Consider the following 20,339-nt stretch of genomic DNA (forward strand, 5'->3'; position numbering starts at 1 on the left):
TGAAATGTTTCCAACTGTTTGTTAGACACTATGTTAAGCAATTTACATTCAAATTCAAAGTGGGTCGTATTATTAGCCTCCTTTTACAGGTGAAGAAATAGAAGGCCTGTGATAAATAATTTACGTAGGACTGTGCATATCTGATACACCCAGAGCCTGGATTCAATTCCTGTCGGTGGCTTTTTGGCTCAACTCAGTCACAGCAAAGAGAATGCCTAGTATTGGTCCCTTAAAACCATTGCACTCTTTCTCCCTGATCCTAAGAATGCCTATGAAATGCTGACTTTACCTTGTAAGCAGATAAAAAGAATAGCTCAGTGTGCACTGGCTTCCCGTAAGTAAATTGTGTGCTCTTGACAGTTCATAGACTTTCAGTTCCACTATCAACAAAGCAGGGAAGGAGCAGAATGTCCCTACAGAACACAAGGGCACCCTCAGAACGCCATGCTTTGTATCTGCATTGGAAAAAAAAAGTGAGTCCTTGGAGTACAAGGGACCACAGATAATCTCTGTCAAGACTCGGCATGGTATCTTCCTTCTAAAACACAGATTTGGATAGAGCAGCTTTCATTCCGATGAAACAACAACAACAAACAACCCAAAAACCCACACTGAACAGCGGCAGGCCAGGTTCCTGCTTCACTTCCAACCCTGACTTTTCAAGTTAGTGTGAAAATCAAGACCTTACCCATCTGTGCTAGAGAATTTCTGAGAATGCCCACAGTGGAGTAGTGTGGTGCTCCAAGAGAGTAACGGAGGAGGAAGAGGCCACATTCCCACAGGCTTGCTATTAAGCCTCTCAGACAACTAACTGTCATTTGCTGGGAAAAGTAGAGCCTATCTGTTGTTAGGCCCCTGTGTGTTTGTAATACGTCAAGGGGTTGCCGGAGTTTGGCTTCTCATAGCATGAACCACTTACATTTTCATGTAAGCCAACAAACTTAGAGATTGTATGAGCATAGTAGACTCAAAATCCCACCACGCTTCTTTCATTAACTCCATTGCCTCTCTTCAGTCTTAACATTTTGCACGTTGAGAAATTCCAAGAGGCCCCGAGTTTCCAAGGCAGCGGAGGTGTTATATGGCATGGAGACTTGTGAACTGTGATAGTGTGGCCTTGCCACAAGTGATTTGTAAGGGCCTCTTTTAGCATAACAAGATTAACTTGACAACATGCAACGTCTAGTGAGGAGAGAAGCTTGGACAGCGAAGACATTAGTTTTCCTCTTCCCCCTTTTCCTCTTCTTCATATGTTTAAGACTCCAGTGTTGAAATACTATGTTCCATCTACTTTTGTAATAAGCCTACAAACCACCCACGGCTTGCTCAGAATTTTATTTTATTTTATTTTTTCTCTTCAAGCTGTTACACAGAAAGGGGATTGCTAGGATAACATTTGTAAAATTATAACACCAAAAAATTCACGTTTGTGTTGGAAAAATGTTAGCTGAGCCTACTGTAGAAGAAGTGCCATGCTCCAGGACAGCAACCAGGCTGGAGGCTGCGTCCCTGCAACTTTCTGCAAGCTTGTTAGGCTCTGGGTGGCCATAAGGTGCACCAACACTGTTTCTCCTGAAGTCATCTGCTGACGATGGAGCCTCCACACAATCTGCCTCTAGTGGTGACCTTTCTCTCCTTACCCTCCTCACCTCTGTACTCCTTACCTCAGGTGACAGCTACTCACCCATTGCCCAAATCCTTCCAGTCATCCACTGAGTTAAGTCTTTCCTCCCTACCTCAAATCAGACATTTTCATTTTGTGCCCTTTCCCACTATATCTATATTCCCTGAGGGCTTTTGAAAAAATAAAAAAACTCCCCTAATGGCCTTGTTTGTAGGAACCTGAGTGGACCCAGCACACTGTAGCAGGAGGCACTTCACTGTGTTGATCTGCTTGACTAATGTTGATTGAGTGTTTTGGTGTCAAACACTCTCAGAAAAGTAGAGGTGTGTGTGCAATGCTGCAGTACTGTCATTACCCTCAAGAAGAGTCTAAAGCTGGGATTGGAGAGATGGTTCAGCCTTTAAGATCACTGGCTGCTCTTCCAGAGGATCTGGTTTTGATTTCCAGCAACCACATGGCAGATTACAACTGTCCATACTTCCAGTTCCAGGGGATCTGAACCTTCTTCTGTCCTCCTAGGACACAGACATAAATGCACACAAAATCAAACAATAAACTTAAAAAAGAAAAATCTAAGTCAGGGTCATCAAACTCTATACTTGGCCATTACAGTGTGCAAGCAGAGGGGTGTGGCTATTTTCAACAAAGAATTTATTTAAAGGGAAAATTGTGGGCTAATTTCAGACCAAAGTTATAGTTTTCTTACCATATTTAAACCAAGGTTTCTTGTGTCCATCTCTCAACTGTTCTTGACTATATGGACTCCTCAAAACAAAATGAAAACCCCACAATATATGGTAGTTAAAGAAGGCCATTTAGCTAATAATATCTTGGTGACAAGAAGGCATATTGACATCATTCACAGGTGTGTGTATGTGTGTGTGTGTGTGTGTGTGTGTGTGTGTGTGTGTGTGTGTGTGTGTGTGTGTGTGTGGTATTAGGATTGTACCTCATACAGTCAGTAAAAATCAGAAATATTATTGGTATGAAGTTAGAATTCTACACTTGCATACCCAATACAAGGCTTAAAAAGGTGTCAGGGTCAAGAGAACAAAAGTCCATATGGGGTCTGAGTGTATTGCACACCGAGTCAACCAGCATGATATTGGTCTCTGCTTTGCTCACCACGATAAGAAAAACAGCTAGGGCCTAAGAATATGGTGAAAGCTAAAGTAATGGCTATCAGAAGGCTCTAAAGCACCTGAGAAGAGGCTTCAGAAGTGACAAAGGAGATGACAAGAAGGAAGTTACCTTCAGCCTCGTTAGAAAAGTGGTGATGACTAGATGCAACTTGGTAGGTCCATAGATAGCTGTCTCCACAGAAACAGATGATAGAGGTGATGCAGGACTTATTTTATGCTACTAATGCATAAGCCTAAATATTGGTGAGTAAAGACAGACATCAGAAACATGGCAGGTCGATGATTAAGGCCCAGACAGAGGCTCGTTCTTACAACATGTCATAGGCTTTTGGGAGGTATTTTTGGAAAGAAGGAGGGAGGGATGAAGGGGGCAGAGAGACAGAGACAGAGAGAGAGAGAGAGAGAGAGAGAGAGAACACACAAGATATATACTCTCAAAAACTCTGAGACAGCAATGACATTCACCATAGCAACCTATATCCCATTTGTAAGAACTAGTCTGGGATGCAGAGGCCTGGGAAATGGTACACAGATGTTCGCCAAGTAAACATTATTCTCTTGTCATGAAAGCAGTTGGAACCTAGGTGACAGTGAGGGCTTTACAGAGGAGCGAAATTTCAAGTGAGCCTCGGAAACATGGTAAGATTCTCGGATGTCATTCTTAGCTGAGGTAGGTAAGCCCAGGGCTGTGGTCAAGACACAGCATGTAATCTTGCATGGCTAATGTGCAGTAGGAGATAAAGTCCACTTAGTGGCCACAGACATTTATTCTGTGAAGTTAATTTCAACTAACAAGTTAGAAGATTATGTCCATGTTTACCACCACCACGGGGATAGACTAAGAGATTGCAATAAAAAGATCCAGGCTAGTAGAAGAAAGGCCTTGGTGGGCCCCATGTTCCTCTTACAAGTAGACTTTCAACTTTTTGTCTGCAAACAAGCCTCTATCTGTCTCATTGCCACCACCATAGTCGGTGGTAGAGGTCCAGGGGACAGTGCTGTCCACTTTTACTTATCCCATCTTGTTACTGCAGGCCTGGGGCAGGTTTCCTGCTTCTACCCTCATTGCTAGGAACATATCAACTCCTTTCCAGAATATTTCTTGGAGCAATTCTTTGCTGGGTGTATTCAATAGAGTTTTCTACCAAACCAGAACAAGCAGTAATATTTATAAATAAATAAATATTAAGGGATTGCCTAACATGATTATGAAAGCTGAAAAACCACAAGATCTTCAGGGTAAATCAATAAGCTGAGACCCAGAAGAACTCTGAGGTAGAGTTCTAGTCAGAATCTAACATCCGAAACTAGTAAATCTGACGGTAAGGTTCTCATCCATAGGCCAGTGTGCCTGAGAACGCAGAAGAGCCGATATTTCAGTCCAAGTTGCAAAGTCAAAATAAAGGCAGAAACTGGTTTGAAGATCTCCAAGCAGAAGGAATTCTCTCCTATTCAGAGAAAGCCTGACTTGGTTCTACACAAGCCTTCAAGATGACATAAGAGCCATCTGCCAAAAGGCTGACGAGGTCATTCAACAGTTGAAAACACTTGTGATGATTGGCGAGGACCCAGGTTTGAGTCTCAGGCCCACCTGGTGGTACAAAACCACTCACACTTTTATTTCCAGGAGATCCAGCACCTTCTGATCTCTGAAGGCATCAGGCAGGCACATGATGCACAAATACACACATACAGGCAAAATACACTCTCCATTAGGCAAAAAATAAATCTTTAAAAAAGCATCTAAGAGTCATGTGTCATAGAAATGACAGTCTGCAGGATATAGTGTCCTGACTAGAGAGTTAGCTTATTCAAAACAAGCTCTCCAAAACTCCCATAATAGTGTTCAGGGGCATCACACCTGGCAGATAGATAGGTCAAACTAGGTGCTCTTGCCACCCACAGTTCTGGAGGACAGGTTTTCTCTTAATCTAACTATCAGTGGCATGCTAGGCTCACAATTTATCAAATATAGATAAACAGTAGAATTTGCCTTTATGGAATGATAACCTTCTATATGTTAATGCAGCACTTTATTTGTACACGTCACTGTATAAATAATATGGTTCCCAATTAATCTGTATCAACTTCCAATATAAGCAGTTTGTTTGATTGCATTGAGACAGGAACACTCTGTATAGTCCTGGCTGTTCTGGACTTTTAATGTAGACCAGACTGGCCTCAAACTCCCTGAGACACCCCTGCCTCTGCCTCCCGAGTACTTGGATTAAGGTCATCATGCCATGTCTTTGTAGGCTTCGACCTTTTCCAAACCTATCTTATTTGAGGTTCTCTAATGCTTACACCTCCCTTTCAACCCACCTACCCTAGATAGGAGAGAAAAGAGGTTAATGGGAACAGGAGAAGTAGATCTTTCTGGACTCAGTTCCTGGGGCTGATCCCCCTGGTATAGTTGGCAGAATTTTAACAGAACAGCAATTCAAATAAAGTTGCTGCAAAAACCTGAAATAGCAGCTGGAACCCGGTGCCCTGAAGCATTCTCTGGAGCAGTTTTCTCTAGGAGCATCTCGAAGTGGAACAATTAACAGTTAAGCAATACCAAACTCAAAGGTATCCTCTCAGAGTCTGTACTAAGATGTGTTTCAGCTGGCAAAAACCAAGCCCCTGCACAAAGTGGTATGTCTTCTAGTGGATAAATATCACCTGTTCTCTCACAAGTCTGTTCCCTATCCCATACTTGTGATCAAAATAAAAACGTGTTTACATGTATTATGTATCCCACACTTGGGATCAAAACAAAAACATGTTTACATCCACCACATATTCCCCTTTTTATTAAGTAAAATAGACTATATACAACAAAAATAATTATGAGAATTATCCATTAAAAGTTACATTTACAAGGACCAGTCCCTTTGTATTTGACAGTCTTGGACAAATTATTCCACCATCTATCCTATCCTACTGAGTCCTTTCATAGTGTCCAAAGTTTTTCTAAATCATTTATTATAATTTACATTTATCAACCACTAAACATGTTTTAAGCTCTTAAACTAAAGCTTATAGTTATACTATGGCTATCTAGTCTTCAACCCCAGCAGAGACTTAAGGAAATATTATCTAATACGTAAGAAGAACAGGCAAGCAACTTTCAAAAGTATAGATAGGACAGAGAGAGTTGACTGCTTGGACTGTCACACATATTTCTCTATCATTGGGGCATCTAGTCTTCAGCCTGCCAGCCCAAAATATCTGACAGACTTTTTTGTGAAGCAGGAATTTTGAAGGACTGGCCCACCTAGTCTCTGCAAAGCTGGACAGCCAATTTCTCAGTGTCATGCTTAATCACAGTTTGGACAGTCAGTCTGCTATCAGCAGTAGAGATAAGAACAGTTCCTCAGTCCAGTGGCTGTTCTGCCACACTTGTTTCTTTGATGCCCATCATCTTCATTGAAGTAAATTGGAGGTGTTGCCAGGAGCAGATGTATCTCTCAGTCAGAAAAGCCTATTATTATTAAATGCCATATTCTGTAGATCTCTGAAGTGTTTGAAGACCATCTATTTACTATGGTGTATAATATCTATCTATCTATCTATCTATCTATCTATCTATCTATCTATTTATTGATTGAATAACTTATCTATCTCAGTATATCTAAATAGATAAGCATTGCTTGTTTTTAGCTATTCATTATCTGCTTAACCTTGAAAACATATAGAAGAAATTAAAGAAAGCTTCCTCTGTACTTAACTAAATTAATAATCTAACAAGACTACAAATAAGATTTATAGGTGACTAACAACTAACTTGCATCTCCAACCACCCTGAACAGTTTGTAATAGTTACCTCTCATAAGACTAGAACATTACATCACATTTATAAATGAATTGAGTATGTATAATACATTAATGAAACACTGAACAAAATCTATCAATATACAATATGTACAGTACATAAAGCAAAAGTTGAACAAAATAATATTAAATTTCTATCAATCTACAATACCAATGTCAAATTTTTAAGGCAAATAGATTCAATAATCTACCTTTTATTCTGTAGTTCTATATTCTTCCCTTTTATCATTCCTTTTTCTCTCCTTTCCTCTAGCACTAGATAGAATAGAAAGATAACCTAAATGTAACCTTTATTAACTTATAACCAACCACCCTAGACAATAACAAACATTGATAACCCACCAAAAACACCTATCCCACATATCAGGAATGGAGACATCATGTTCTCAAAATTACTTTTTGTGGTCTGGGAGTAAAACCATCTTTTGGGTACCCTTAGAAACATAAGATACCAGCCAAGTGCTGGAAAAGCTAGTTGTATATGTTTCTGTTGGTCTTTTTGGGATTGATCCTTTGAGCTAGCTCTTTTAAAATTGATATGCATGCAAATTCTCAAGGAAACAGTAGCTGAGACAGTCTTTGAGGTCGAATCACCTGGGGTACCTGCTTTGTCTTGATTATTATCTGTTTTTTTTCTCTGAAAATAAGCAAAATTTTAAACGTATTAGTATTAGTAAATTTCTACATACATATGGAATATGCAAAGTGTACAAATTATCTACAGATAAACATCTGTCCTAATTTTGAGCAAGTGTAAGGCATCAACTTTATACTTCTGTTTGAGATGTAATGTCCCTGCTGTATGAAAGAGTGGCATGTTATAAGGACCAGGCAGCCCTGGAGTTTCCCTTGCTATATGAACACATTCATGTTTCAGGTAGTAGGAGGTCTTCCCTGGTCAGATCTAATGTTTATTGGTTTTGTCGGTAACTATATTTTTTCACTCCCTGAAGACACATAAGCATAACCATGTCCCCATATCAAAACTATTGCAGGTTTCCTTTCCATTGTCATCAGATGCTTATAATATATTGGTTATCCTAGTTCCTCAGTTTTTTCTATAAGCCAATGCCTCTCAGTTGCTGTTGTTCCTTTTTCACCAACATTAGAAAACTTTAAAGTCAACAAAGCATTATTTAATCTGTCCCTGGGTATCTTTACACTTCCTTTTTGTTTAATAAACATCTCTTTTATGGTACAATTACTCTTTCTACAACTGCTTGTCCTGTAGGATTGTGTGGTATACCAGTAATGTGCTTTATATTAAAATATGCAAACATTTATTCATCTTCTTGGATACATATGCAGGAACCTTAATTTGTGCAGGTATTCCAGTAATTGCCATTATTCCCAGTATGTGTGTAATTACATAATCAGCCTTTCCAGAACTTAAAGCAGATGCCCATTGAAAGCCTGAGTATATATCAATGCTATGATGTACATATATTTCTTTTCCAAATTCTGCAAAATGAAGCACATCCATCTGCCAGATTTCATTCCTTTTGGTACCCCTTGGGTTACTTCTGGCAGGCAATGGAGTTTGGTCATACAAAAAACATGTATGAGACTTTTTAATTATGTCCCTTGGCTTTTTGCCAAGTAATAGAGAATTTTTTCTTTAAACCTTTACTGTTAACATGATGCTTTTCATAAAATGTTGAGGCTTCTAATACATTTGCTATTAGTAATTGCTCAATTTCCTCATTTTCTTGTGCCAATGGACCTGGTAATTCTGTATGAGACCGAATATGACTAATATACAAGGGATAGTTTCTACTTCTGATGGCCTGTTGCAGTTCCATAAATAACAAAATCAATTCTGAGTTATCAGGAGTAAATTCAACAGTTTCTATATGCAAAACAACTTTCCAGCATTTTGAGAGTCAGTAATTATATTAAGAGATTCACAGAAATCTAACAGCACCATAAGAATTGCATACAATTCCGATATTTTAACTGAGTATATGAACTTTTGATCACCTTAGTTATTTTATGTACTTATAACCTGCCATTCCCATCTGATTTGCATCAGTATAGAAGATTGGTGCCTCTGGAATTGGTGTTCTCTTTACAATATGAAGAAGGATCTAATTAGTTCTTTTTATAAACTGTATACGTTTGCTTTTTGGGTATTTGTTATTAATTTCTCCCAAGTAGTTACTTCAAGCTCTTTACCAATCTTCATTGATTACCCACAATTACATAATCCCAGCATTAGTAAGAGACACTACAATTTCTTCCAGATCTGTTCCTGACAGTTGATGCAGTCTGATTCTACCTTTTGTAATTAATTCAGAAGTTTTTCTATGTATGTCTTCAATTTTTACTTTGCTTATGTGCTGAGAAAATCAATTCTATGATTTTATCTTCCCTGTGCATAATGAATCGTGTAAGAGAATGAGTTGAAGTTAAAATAACCAAAATCCAACCAAGCATACGATCAATTCTATCCACATAGGCATCTTGTGGTCTTTGTTCTACCAGAATTAACTCGTTGTCTTCTTCAACTGTTAGACATCTTGGACTGTTTAAATCTGAATCCCCTTTGTAATGTTTGAAACAAGTTACTTAACGCATAAGTAGTAACCCAATCGTTGGCCTCAGCCAGTTAATGTCTCCCATTGATTTTTGAAAATCATTAAGAGTTTGCAACAGGTCTCTATGGATCTGTACCTTTTGTGATTGAATTTTTTTGTTGAGTTATTTTTATAGCCCAAACAGGTAAACTGAATCTCCTATTTGTATTTTTCTGGAGCAATCTGTAACCTCCAACATGGCAGAATTCTTTGTTTCCTTATACATTTTCTCTAAAGTATCTGCATCAGAATCAGCCAACAATATCATCCATGTAATGGTAAATGATAGATTGAGGAAATTGCCTATGAATTATTTTTAATGGTCGTTGCACAAAGTATTGACATAAAGTTGGACTATTCAGCATTCCCTGTATAAGTACCTTCCAATGGTATCTTTTCATTGGACCACTACTGTTCAGAATAGGTACAGAGAAAGGAAACCTTTCCCTATCCTGCTCATTCAAAGGTATTGTGAAAAAACAATCTTTTAAGTCAATTACTACTATAGGCCATGACCTAGGAAACAAAGAAGGTAAAGAAATTCCAGGTTGTAAAAGACCCATTTGTTGAATTACTCTATTCATTGCTCTTAAGTCCATTACCATCCTCCATTTTCTTGATTTTTTTTTTTTTTAATACAACAAACACAGGAATTCCATGGCCTGGTAGACTATTCTATATGGTGAGCCTCCAGCTACTCTTGTACCAGTTGTGAAGTGCCTGCAGTTTTTCTTTTGTTATGGGCCACTGCTCCTGCCACATGGGTCTGTTTGCTACCCATTTTAGGGGCAAGGTTGTTGGTATATCAATAATGGCTTTTTTTTTTTTAATAAATTTGGAAACTCAATACCTGTAAAGTTCTGTGTTTGGTCAATGGGCACAACTTGTTATTTCTCTTAATTACACATATTAATACCTTCCCCAGAAGCATCTACCATTTCACCCTAATTTCATTATTATCTGTCTGTGATTTCACGAATATTAATTTGAGTACCCCCATTGTTGTAAAAGATCCCTTGCCCATAAATTTATGGGTATATTAGCCACATAGGGTCTTAGCTTCCCTGTTTGCCTTTCTGGTCCCACACACTTAATCCACCGTACACTTTGTCTTATTTGAGATAATTTTCCAATTCCTATAAAGTATGTAGAAACCTTCTGAAGTGGCCAATCTGGCTTCCAATACTTTTGAGAAAGGAGCATGACGTCTGCTCCTGTATCCACCAAACCTTCTATTTTAACACCATTCATTTGTACCATTAACTCAGGTCTCTGATCATTAACCATTTTTTTTGTCAGAACACACATCTTCCAGTACTCTCAAGTGCACCTGTTTATTCTGCTGGAGTGGTTTTGCCCTTGATGTATGGAAATAGTAACAGCTGAGCAATTCTATCCTCTACAATAATTTGCATCTCCTTCTTCACTTATGTCATGATTTTAATTTCTTCCTTATACAATCCCCATCTATAATGTCGGCATGCACAATAAAGTCTTGAGAAGTTACTCCACTTCTTCCTAATATTATTCCTACTGTCCATAAAGGTAAAGGACCATAAACACCAGTGATTATTTTGTAACATTCAACCTACGGGGATAATGTAATACATTTATCTGAGGCCTGATCCAAAGCTGGGCTGGTTTGAGTAGCATACATTAAATCATCAATACCTAGTCTTTGTTTTCCTGCAAGTTTGTTACCTCCTGGCTGACCAAAGAAAGACAGCTAATGTTGTTTGCTGTGGGGTCTTGAGGTAACAGGCCCCTCCGTTTGTTTTCTGAAGACAAGAGATTACTTCGTAAGTCTCTCTTCAATTGACAGTCTCTAGACCAATGTTGTCCCTTCCCACAGCAGCTACAATACACTGGAAGTCTTGGCACATCATCACCATCATGGCCAGAAGCTCTTTGTACTCTTCTGCGAGTACCATTTACTCTAAAATCGGTTATTTTGAGGTCTGGAACTTTTAACCTTAAAGTTTCTTTGTAAATGGCCCAATTTCCACAATTAAAGCACCAGGTATTTTGATATCTGAGACCTCTAGCAATAGCTTGTCCTATAATATTGTTTTGATGATCCTGAGAGCTAATATTAACTGTCTCTCTTACCCATTCATTTAATGGAGCTCCTCCTTGGGCTTTTTAATGGTCTAATTGCTCTCTTACGGTCAGTAGTTGCATTCTCATATGCCATGATCAGTTTCAGTGCTTGTTTAGTCTCAGGATCTGGTATGGCTCTATCTAGAGCTGAACCCAATCTCTGTAAGAATTCTCTGAAGGCTTCTCCAGGGCCTTGAAATACCTTAGTAAAGGAAGTGGTTGTTTTACCAGGCTCCTCAACCATGTCCCAAGCTCATAAGGCTGCAACATGACATTGTTCAATTACTACATCTCTCAGATCAGGTTTGGTTTTTTTAAGTCAGCATAACATCCTTCATCAAGCAGTTAATCTTTTACAACATTTGTCCCCCTTGTTATATTTTGTTGGTCTATTCTTGTGGCTTCGTTTCTCCACCACAATAACCACTGTAAGTGTTGAGCAGCTTCTATCACAGCTGACACCAATGCCTTCCAGTCTTGGGGAATAAGTCTATGTTGCTTAGCCCAGTTACTTAACATTTGTTTAATGAAAGATGAATGCATTCCATAAGGTACAATAGTCTCTTTTAAATGCTTTAAATCTAGCATATCTACTGGACACCATGCCATCTCATTATAAGCCTCACCACCATCATTAGCAGGGGTATGTTGCACAAAGACTGGGAAAGCTGATGGGGTCTGTGTAGTCCTGGAGAATTCCTCTATCAGAGCACTTGTCTACAAAGCCCCTTTGGCCTGTCTGCTTTCCCATTCCTCTAGAATCTTTACAGCCTCTCTGGCTTCCTGTTTTTCTCTGCCCTCACCTGCATGCTGGTACTCTGGACACCTGGTACATGGAGCAGGGTGGTTAGTCTTCTAGTGGATAAATATCACCTGTTCTCTCACAAGTCTGTTCCCCATCCCACACTTGGGATCAAAATAAAAATATGTTTACATCCACGACAGGTCTTCATGTCATTTTACTTTATTTTGTAGTGCCGGGTATAGGAGACAGGATTTTGTGCAAGATAGACAAAGGCTGTTCCACTCAGTTACATCCCCCACCACAGGGAAGGTATTCATAATATTGCTGTATTATTTAAATGTTCAAGTTTGGAGAAGTTGGATAATGATCGCAGATTCAAAGAACAGCAAGAGCCAAGTATAGAAAAAAGATAGTTTCACTGAAAAAAAAAATCTTCTAACTAGAATATTCTACAGCTCTTCTCATTTTGTTGTTGTATTAGAAGAAAGAATGTTCACAATGAACAATATGATTAGCACAATGTCTGACTCACAGTGTGTCATCAGAGCTCACTTCTTGTTGGTACAAGTGATGGCCAGGCTATCTGTTACTTTTCCACTACTGAATAATCTGTAGAAGATTGTGATGTTTTATTAATAGATGGGACCTCATGAGGCTGAGAAGCTTCTATAAGGCAAAAGACACTATCAACAGAACAAAGCAACAGCCTACAGACTGGGAAAAGATCTTCAACAATCCTACATCTGACAAAGGTCTAATATCCAAACTATATAAAGAACTCAAGAAATTAAACACCACCAAACCAAATAATGCAATTAAGAAATAGGGCTCAGAACAGAGAATTCTCAACAGAGGAATATCGAATTGCTGAGAAACACTTAAAGAAATGCTCAATGTCCTTAGTCATCAGAGAAATGCAAATCCAAAATGATTCTGAGATTCCATCTTGCACCCATCAGAATGGCTAAAATAAAAAACACAAGTGACAGCCCATGCTGGCAAGGATGTGGAGAAAAGGGAACACTCCTTCGTTGCTGATAGGAGTGCAAACTTGTACAGCCACTTTGGATATCAGTCTGGCACTTTCTTAGAAAACTGGGAATAGGGCTACCTCAAGACCCAGCTGTTCTACTCCTTGGAGTATACCCAAAAGATGCTCCACCACACAATAAGGACATATGCTCAACAATGTTCATAGCAGCCTTATTCGTAATACCCAGAATCTGGAAACATGTCCCTCAGTTGAAGAATGGATAAAGAAACTGTGGTACATTTACACTATGGAATACTACTCAGCTATTAAAAGCAAATAAATCCTGAAATTTGCAGGCAAATGGATGGAACTAGAAATGATGATCCTGAGTGAGTTAGCCCAGACCCAGAAAGACTCACATGGTATATACTCACTTACAATTGGATACTAGCCCAAAAGGGATGCATCATGAAAGTCTTCACTTACCAGGACACTGGGTTAGATGTGAGGACTTCCTATAGGGACTCTAGGTGAGAGAAATATAGAAGAATGGAAAAATAGAAGGATCTAGAGGGTCCTAGAAATATACAAGAAGAACACCATGACAGGCAGATCTGGACCGAGGGGTTCTGCTCAAACTACTGCACCAACCACAAACAATATATGCAGTAAACATTGAACCTCTATTCAGATCTAACCAATGGACAGGACATTATCCACAGCTGTGTGTAGAGTGCGGACTGACTCTGACATGAACTCTGGTGCCTCATATTTGACCACTTCCCCTTAGTGAGGAGGCCCGGTGGCACTCAGAGAAAGGATAAGCAGGCTACCAGGATGAGACTTGATAGGCTGTGACCATATGGTGGAGGAGGAGGTCCCCTTCTGTCACAGACCTAGGGAAGAGGAATAGGGTGAAAGAGGGAGGGAGGAACAGGAAGATACAAGTGAGAGGATACCAATTTAGATGTAATCTGAATAAATTAATTAAATAAAAATATTGTTTAAAAGATTGCCCTGTTTTTTAAAGTAGGAAAACCCAAATTCAGACTCTGGTCTTTTACTTACAAGGCCTTCGTATGGTACAAATGAAAAAAGTGGATCATTCTCTCCTGCTTTGTCTAAACAGTGAACAGTACACAGGGTCTTCATATGTTTTCATCAGTACTTTTTCCCACTCAGGTAAATGCCTAAATTATAACTGAGTATTCATTGTAGATCCACACTTTAAAAAAATATTAACGAATAAAAGACATGTTTTGTGAGTCTCCTAATAATCAGGGATTCTGATAAGCACCAGGCTTTCCCAGGTTAAAAAAAAAAAAAAAAAAAGGCCTGGCAATGTGTGGATTTATTTTCCACAGTGGCCAGTGAGCAGGACTCCCATGTAGGCACCCCTTAGCAGGTACAGGTCATCACAGCCAGGGGCATTCATGTGATACCTTCCATTCCAGGTGAAGGCTTATTGATTTCAAAGTTGGTTTATGTGTGAGAGATGGACTGCAACAGAAGTCGGCCCTGGACCCTTCCCCTTCCGGCTTACTACAGCTTCATTTGTTCCTTGTTTTATAGACCTTTTGCTTCCCAGTGACGGGTGGGCCGAGAGTGAAGTACCGCCGTCCCCCCCACCACATCCTAGTCTGGAATGGGGCCTTGAAGATTTCAGCCACAGGTATCGATAAAATGATATATCGTAAATGTTCTCTGTTACAGTTTTTCTGGGAAAACTCAGCAACCTTATTTTAACTCTATTTCTTTCCAGAATGGAAATCTCACAGTCCCCATTTTTCCTTCCCACTGACAGGTTTTTGTAGCCAAAAGCTTCCATTGTTCATAATTGGCTTCCTGGAATTTTTTGAGATCCATCTTATATAATTAACATCACTAAGAAAATAGCTGTGTTTTTTTTTTTTTTTCTTTTATAAGTTTAAAGACAAGAGTAGCAGAACTCAAGGAAAACTTATATAGGAAGGTACAAAATAAAATCAAGAAAGCATAAAGCCTCTGGTTCTCCCTACCTTGTAATTGGCAAACCAAAAAAATATTTTAAAAATAGATGCTCCAAGAAAGTTAATGGAACCTAAAAATTAAAGCAACACCATATAATCTAAAATATTGAAAAGGGTACCTAATATTATAGCCACTCTGTAATAGAAACTAGAAAATCAATAACTTTTAGATTCACACAAGCATGAGAGAGGAAGATTTACTGAGCATACATACTATTTAACTAGGGGAATTCATAGATTTTCTTCTTCTGATGAGTTTTAAAAATCATTAAATTGTCTCTTTGCTATTTTCTGTATTTATTATGGCTGTTAAAAAATTGTGTATTTTATTCCATTCTGTTTCCCTTGATAATCCTGTGAAATTTCTTCATTTTTCTTGCAGCAATGCTGGTGTCTTTTCTATTATGCTTTTTAATACAATCTGTTAAAAATAAGGCTACACAAGAGTATAGCCAACTCTGTCAGAGAGAATCCTGCCTATGTTGAACTACCTCACTTTTAGTTTTGGAAATCATTTATTATTCTCAGCACAGTATCATGAACTCCAATGAGAATCACAATATGTTAGCTCAGCACTGGTAGGGCTTTTTTAGAAGAGTGTAAGGACGCAGTTAATTTTGTTCATTTAATCTATATTCTCTGTCTTGATCCTGAATCCAAGATGCATTTGATTATGTATAAAACTCAGTATTTTAAGTAGCTGCATTCACTCTGTCTTATAGTTTCTCCTGTGTATACCACATAATTCCATTGAAATGGTACAAAGAGGAATTCAATAGAAAAACAGATTGCCAAAATCCTAAGCAAAAACAGCACTCCCGGAAGTATCCCAGTACCTGGCCTTGAATTATACTACAGAGCCATAGAGATAAACAAAGCAAACAAAAAACAAGCGAAACAAAACAAAAATAAAAACAGGTTGGTGCAAACATGTAGGCAGAAGAATAGGATAGAGGACATGAAAATAAAATCACCTCGTTTTGACAAAGGCATCACGAACATACACCGAAGAAAAGAACCTACTGGGCAAATGATGCTAAGAAAACGGAATATCCAAAATTAATTCAGATCCACATCTCTCACCCTGCTCAAACGTCAATTCAGTGCAGGTCAGAGACCTTAATCTGAACTCCAAGACACTCTGACTGCTAGAGGAAAGGATAGCAAATACACTTGAAGTTATGACTCCAGCAAGCACTTTTGTTTTTAATTTTTTATTATTAATTTATTCTTGTTACATCTCAATGGTTATCCCATCCCTTGTGTCCTCCCATTCTTCCCTCCCTCCCCTTTTCCCCTTATGCCCCTCCCCTATGACTGTTCCTGAGGGGGATTACCTCCCCCTGTATATGCTCATAGGGTATCAAGTCTTTGAACAGTACTCCAACAGCACAGAAAATAGTCCTAGGTATCAACACGTGGGAATGCAAAGAATTAAAAAGCTTCTGAACAGCAAGGGGAACGGACAGCAAGAGAGACCAGACAGCCTACAGAACGGGCTTGATAAGCAGAATACATTGATACCTAGAATATATAAAGTTCTGCACAAATTAAGGACTGAAATCATACACGTGCCTAATTAATAATTAGGCTAATGGGATGAACAGAAAAAGAAAAAACACAAACAGCCAAAATAAAAAATTCTTAAATGTTCAATATCCTTAGCCACCAGGAAAATGTAAATTAAAGCCATCTGAGATTTATGTCACCCAGGTCAATATGAGTACTACTACCAAGAAAACATATGACACCAAGTGATAGCTAGACTGTGGGGGTGAGAAGCCCCTGCCCACCTCTGGGGAAACTAAACAAGTGCAAGTATTTTAGAAGTCAGTGTGAAAACTGCTCTGTGCGATGGATGGAATTCACTACAGAAAACCACAACCAACACAAATGCAGAGTTGTGGATCCTAGTCCCAGTAGCTGTATCTACCAACCCCTCCTGCATCTGAGACTCGGGGAACATTGTGGAAGAAGGGGAGGAAAGATTGTAAAAAGCCAGATGATCAGGGAGTTTGCTGTGAGATACCAGATTATGTTTCTGGTAGGATCAAAAGCTACAACCTTAAAGTCTCACCAACATGCCTGCCCATACATGAGCTGGGCAAGGATCACACCATTGAACCTGTCAAAGTGGATGGGGAAACAAAGTCCAAAAGGCCTGAGCCCTAATCAAAGGCAACTGAGGAAAGCCAGAAGCGAGAGAAGTTGTTTTCCCAAGGGAAAAGCACACCAATTGCTTGTGCAGGGCCAAACACTCAGCCCTGAAAACATACAGACAGACAACATTATATGGACTCAACAGTCTATATTTATGAATATATATGTATGTAAATAAATACATACAGAGTCACTTGCAAATACAAACGTATTGCTGTACTTTCACAATAGCAATGGGATGTAACCAACCTAGATGGAAATCTATAGGAAAGTAGATAATGAAAATGTTACCTATATAAATAGATATTCACTTTACTCACCCATGCAGAACACAAGGTTAGGTTAGGAAATGTGCACAATCACGGGCTGAACCTGGAAGGGTATTAACTAAGATGACCCAAACTCAGAAAAACAAAACTCATGTTCTCTCTCTCATCTTAAGTCTTAGTGTTTCTACACATATAAATAAGAGATTAGTTTATGATAGTGGGTATAGACTGCGAAACTAGACAGACACCCTGAAGAAGAGAGCAAGAGGTATTTAAAAATGGACAAGGGGTACAAAAGTCACATGTGATATGAGAGTGGAAGAGGCCATGGAGTGGGATAGAACACCGAATAAGGAAGAGAAATAATAACCAAAAATTTATTTGAAACATATCATGATAAAACCTAACTCCTCATTAGCTAATTAAAAAAAGACTTTTTTCCCTTTTTGATACAGGGTTGCTCTGGGTAGCCCTGGCTGTCCTGGACCAGGCTGGCCTCCAACTCAGAGATCCCCTTGACTCTCCCTCCCAAGGGCTGGGATTAAAACCATGAGCCACCACCATCTGGCTCCAAACTCTTTTTAAACCAAAGAAAAATATTATTTTTCTCTTAAGAAGATAACCACACAGCTAATTAGGAGAGAAAGGTCATTACAAAATGCCCTGGGAGCCTGGAAGACAGAACCCCAAGTCTGTAAGATGAAGGAAGTTTTACGTCAGAAGAAAAGTGATTTTCTGGAAAATGAGGAGGCCCATGAGGCAAGGACATGGTAGAAGAAAAGTCTTGATGAGAGAGGGAGGAAACCTGTGTTCAATGTGGCTGGAATGTGAGTATCGGGAGGAAGACTCCATGGCAAGTCGTCTGCCATGTTGCGGGAGAACCTTGCTCATGGAAAGCAGCAGAGCATTGGACTTTTCAGTGCTGAACCCTGAGCGATTTCAGGTGTGCGTGGGGAAGCTAGAGCCAATGGGATTTGTTCCACGTGAGAGTAGCAGGATCTAAAAGAACCGAGAAACTGTATGGGTGGAAAGGACAGAGGCATTTCTGAGATAGATAAAACAAGTCTTAGTGCTTTGCAACTCTCCCTCCTCCTGGGAACCTGTGACCTGTACCATCCTGCAAGCTGTTGTGTTGCCTAGGTGACCAGCAGCAGTGGGATTTGATTGTGTGAGGATAGAGGAAGGACTGGAAGGGAGCCAGAGGAGTTGAGCAAGGAAGCCGGGCCCCCTGCCTTTCAAATCAAACATGGAAAGGCAACCACAAGGGAAATGTGTGTTTTCAGCGGAGGAGCCTTTCTTTAATTTGATCAAATTAATGTCTGTTCTTTGAAATCAGAACTTCTCTCTGTTACATCAATGATATAACATAAGAGAGAAGTTTAGAATATAAGTAAAAACAAGATATATGAGAAATGTGGTTTCTTTGTTTGTTTTCTTGTTTTTGTTTGGTTGTTTTACTGTGAAGTCTCAATGACTGATTAAAGCCAAACAATAGCAAAATATGTTGAGTATTTGTGCTGGTAGTTTTTGTCAACTGACACAAGCTAGAACTACTTAGAAAGAGAGAGAAAATGCTTCCAGAAGATTCGCCTGTAGGCAAGTCTGTGGGGGTATTTTCTTGATATGGAAGGGCCCAGATTACTGGGGATGGTGCCACCCCTGGGCAGGTGGTGCTATAAGAAACCAGACTGGAAGAGCCATAGGAACAGGCTAATAAGCAGATTTATACCTTGTCTCTGCATTGGTTTCTTGGCTGGTGGACTAATTGCTGTAAGATGAAGTAAACCCCTTTTTTCCCCAAGTTGTTTTTGGTCATGGTGTTTTATCACAGCAGTAGAAACCCTAACTAAGACGATATTGTTAACAATTTAGACAACATTTGGTTATTCCTTTATTGTTCATATTTTCTCAGTCATATCCTCACACAGATACAAGTCATAGACCCTAATGGTTCGAACAGTTTTCTTGGCAGGTCTTTCAAACCTTCCTCCTGCCTTCTACTTTCAGATATTTCTCCCTGAGCATCCACTCCTGACGCCTCTGTCTTTCATATTCCTGGTTTGTCACCGTTTTCCAGGACGGCGGCATATGGTTCTTGATGCCCTTATTTATTCATTATGCAGCATAATTTGACAAGAGTATCATTTCTATTTGAGAGATTCCCTGGTTGTTCATGCTGAAAACATGGCCTTTATCTAGGACATGTCTTTGGCCTGCTGTCAACTTCCAGCTTCCCACAGCCGCAACTGCAGCCCACTCAGCCATGAGCACATGCTAACTTCCTTCAAAATTAAAATATGTCATATTTCATAGTTAATCATTGTGTCACCCTCACTCCAAATGCTTTCGATGTGCAGCATAAAATTGCAAACGGTTCTACCCATCTAACTTACATGGCTAAAATATTTTCACATTAACTAATGCAATCCTACACCCGTTAGTTCAGTATTCTGGCTGCTGATATTGGCTCTAATCCCATCATGCCTTACACTACCCTCGTGCCCCTCCTTAAATAGCTGCCAGTCTGACTCCAGCTTTATTTTGCGTTTCCAGTTTGTAAGATGGCAGTGGGGAATCCTTTTAATGAACATTTTCAAATTGTGCATTTGGACACATTCAAGTTGATGGTAACAGATGTATATAGCATCAAATTAATGGATATAATCAGACATATGTATATATGTGTAAATGATTTGCAACATTCATATGTACAGTGCAGCTTTCATTTATCCTATTTCCCTCAATTATATCCTAATATTTTTATAAAAATAAATTTGCTTTGTTTGAGCAGATCCTAACTTGATACTGTATCATATGTCACTCCCATACTCTTTGTAGAATAGTGGTATGTAAGAATGATTATTTCCCAAAAGTTTAGACAATTTGAGCTCTTATTCTTAGCAGGCTGACTATTGCCGAATTTGA

The 20,339-nt window shown here is 39.1% G+C and overlaps 1 protein-coding gene across 1 annotated transcript in view; it reads left to right on the forward strand.

Annotated features, from left to right (window-relative positions):
* Nucleotides 1-20,339, forward strand: part of Pard3b (par-3 family cell polarity regulator beta) — a 979,071-nt gene that overhangs the window by 568,762 nt on the left and 389,970 nt on the right. The window contains exon 14 of the mRNA XM_051153919.1: nucleotides 14,549-14,648. Within this exon, the coding sequence (XP_051009876.1) occupies nucleotides 14,549-14,648 (100 nt within the window). The remainder of the gene's footprint in view (nucleotides 1-14,548; nucleotides 14,649-20,339) is intronic.

Source organism: Acomys russatus, chromosome 12 (genome assembly GCF_903995435.1).
Source record: "Acomys russatus chromosome 12, mAcoRus1.1, whole genome shotgun sequence".
In the NCBI taxonomy this organism is placed as follows: domain Eukaryota; kingdom Metazoa; phylum Chordata; class Mammalia; order Rodentia; family Muridae; genus Acomys; species Acomys russatus.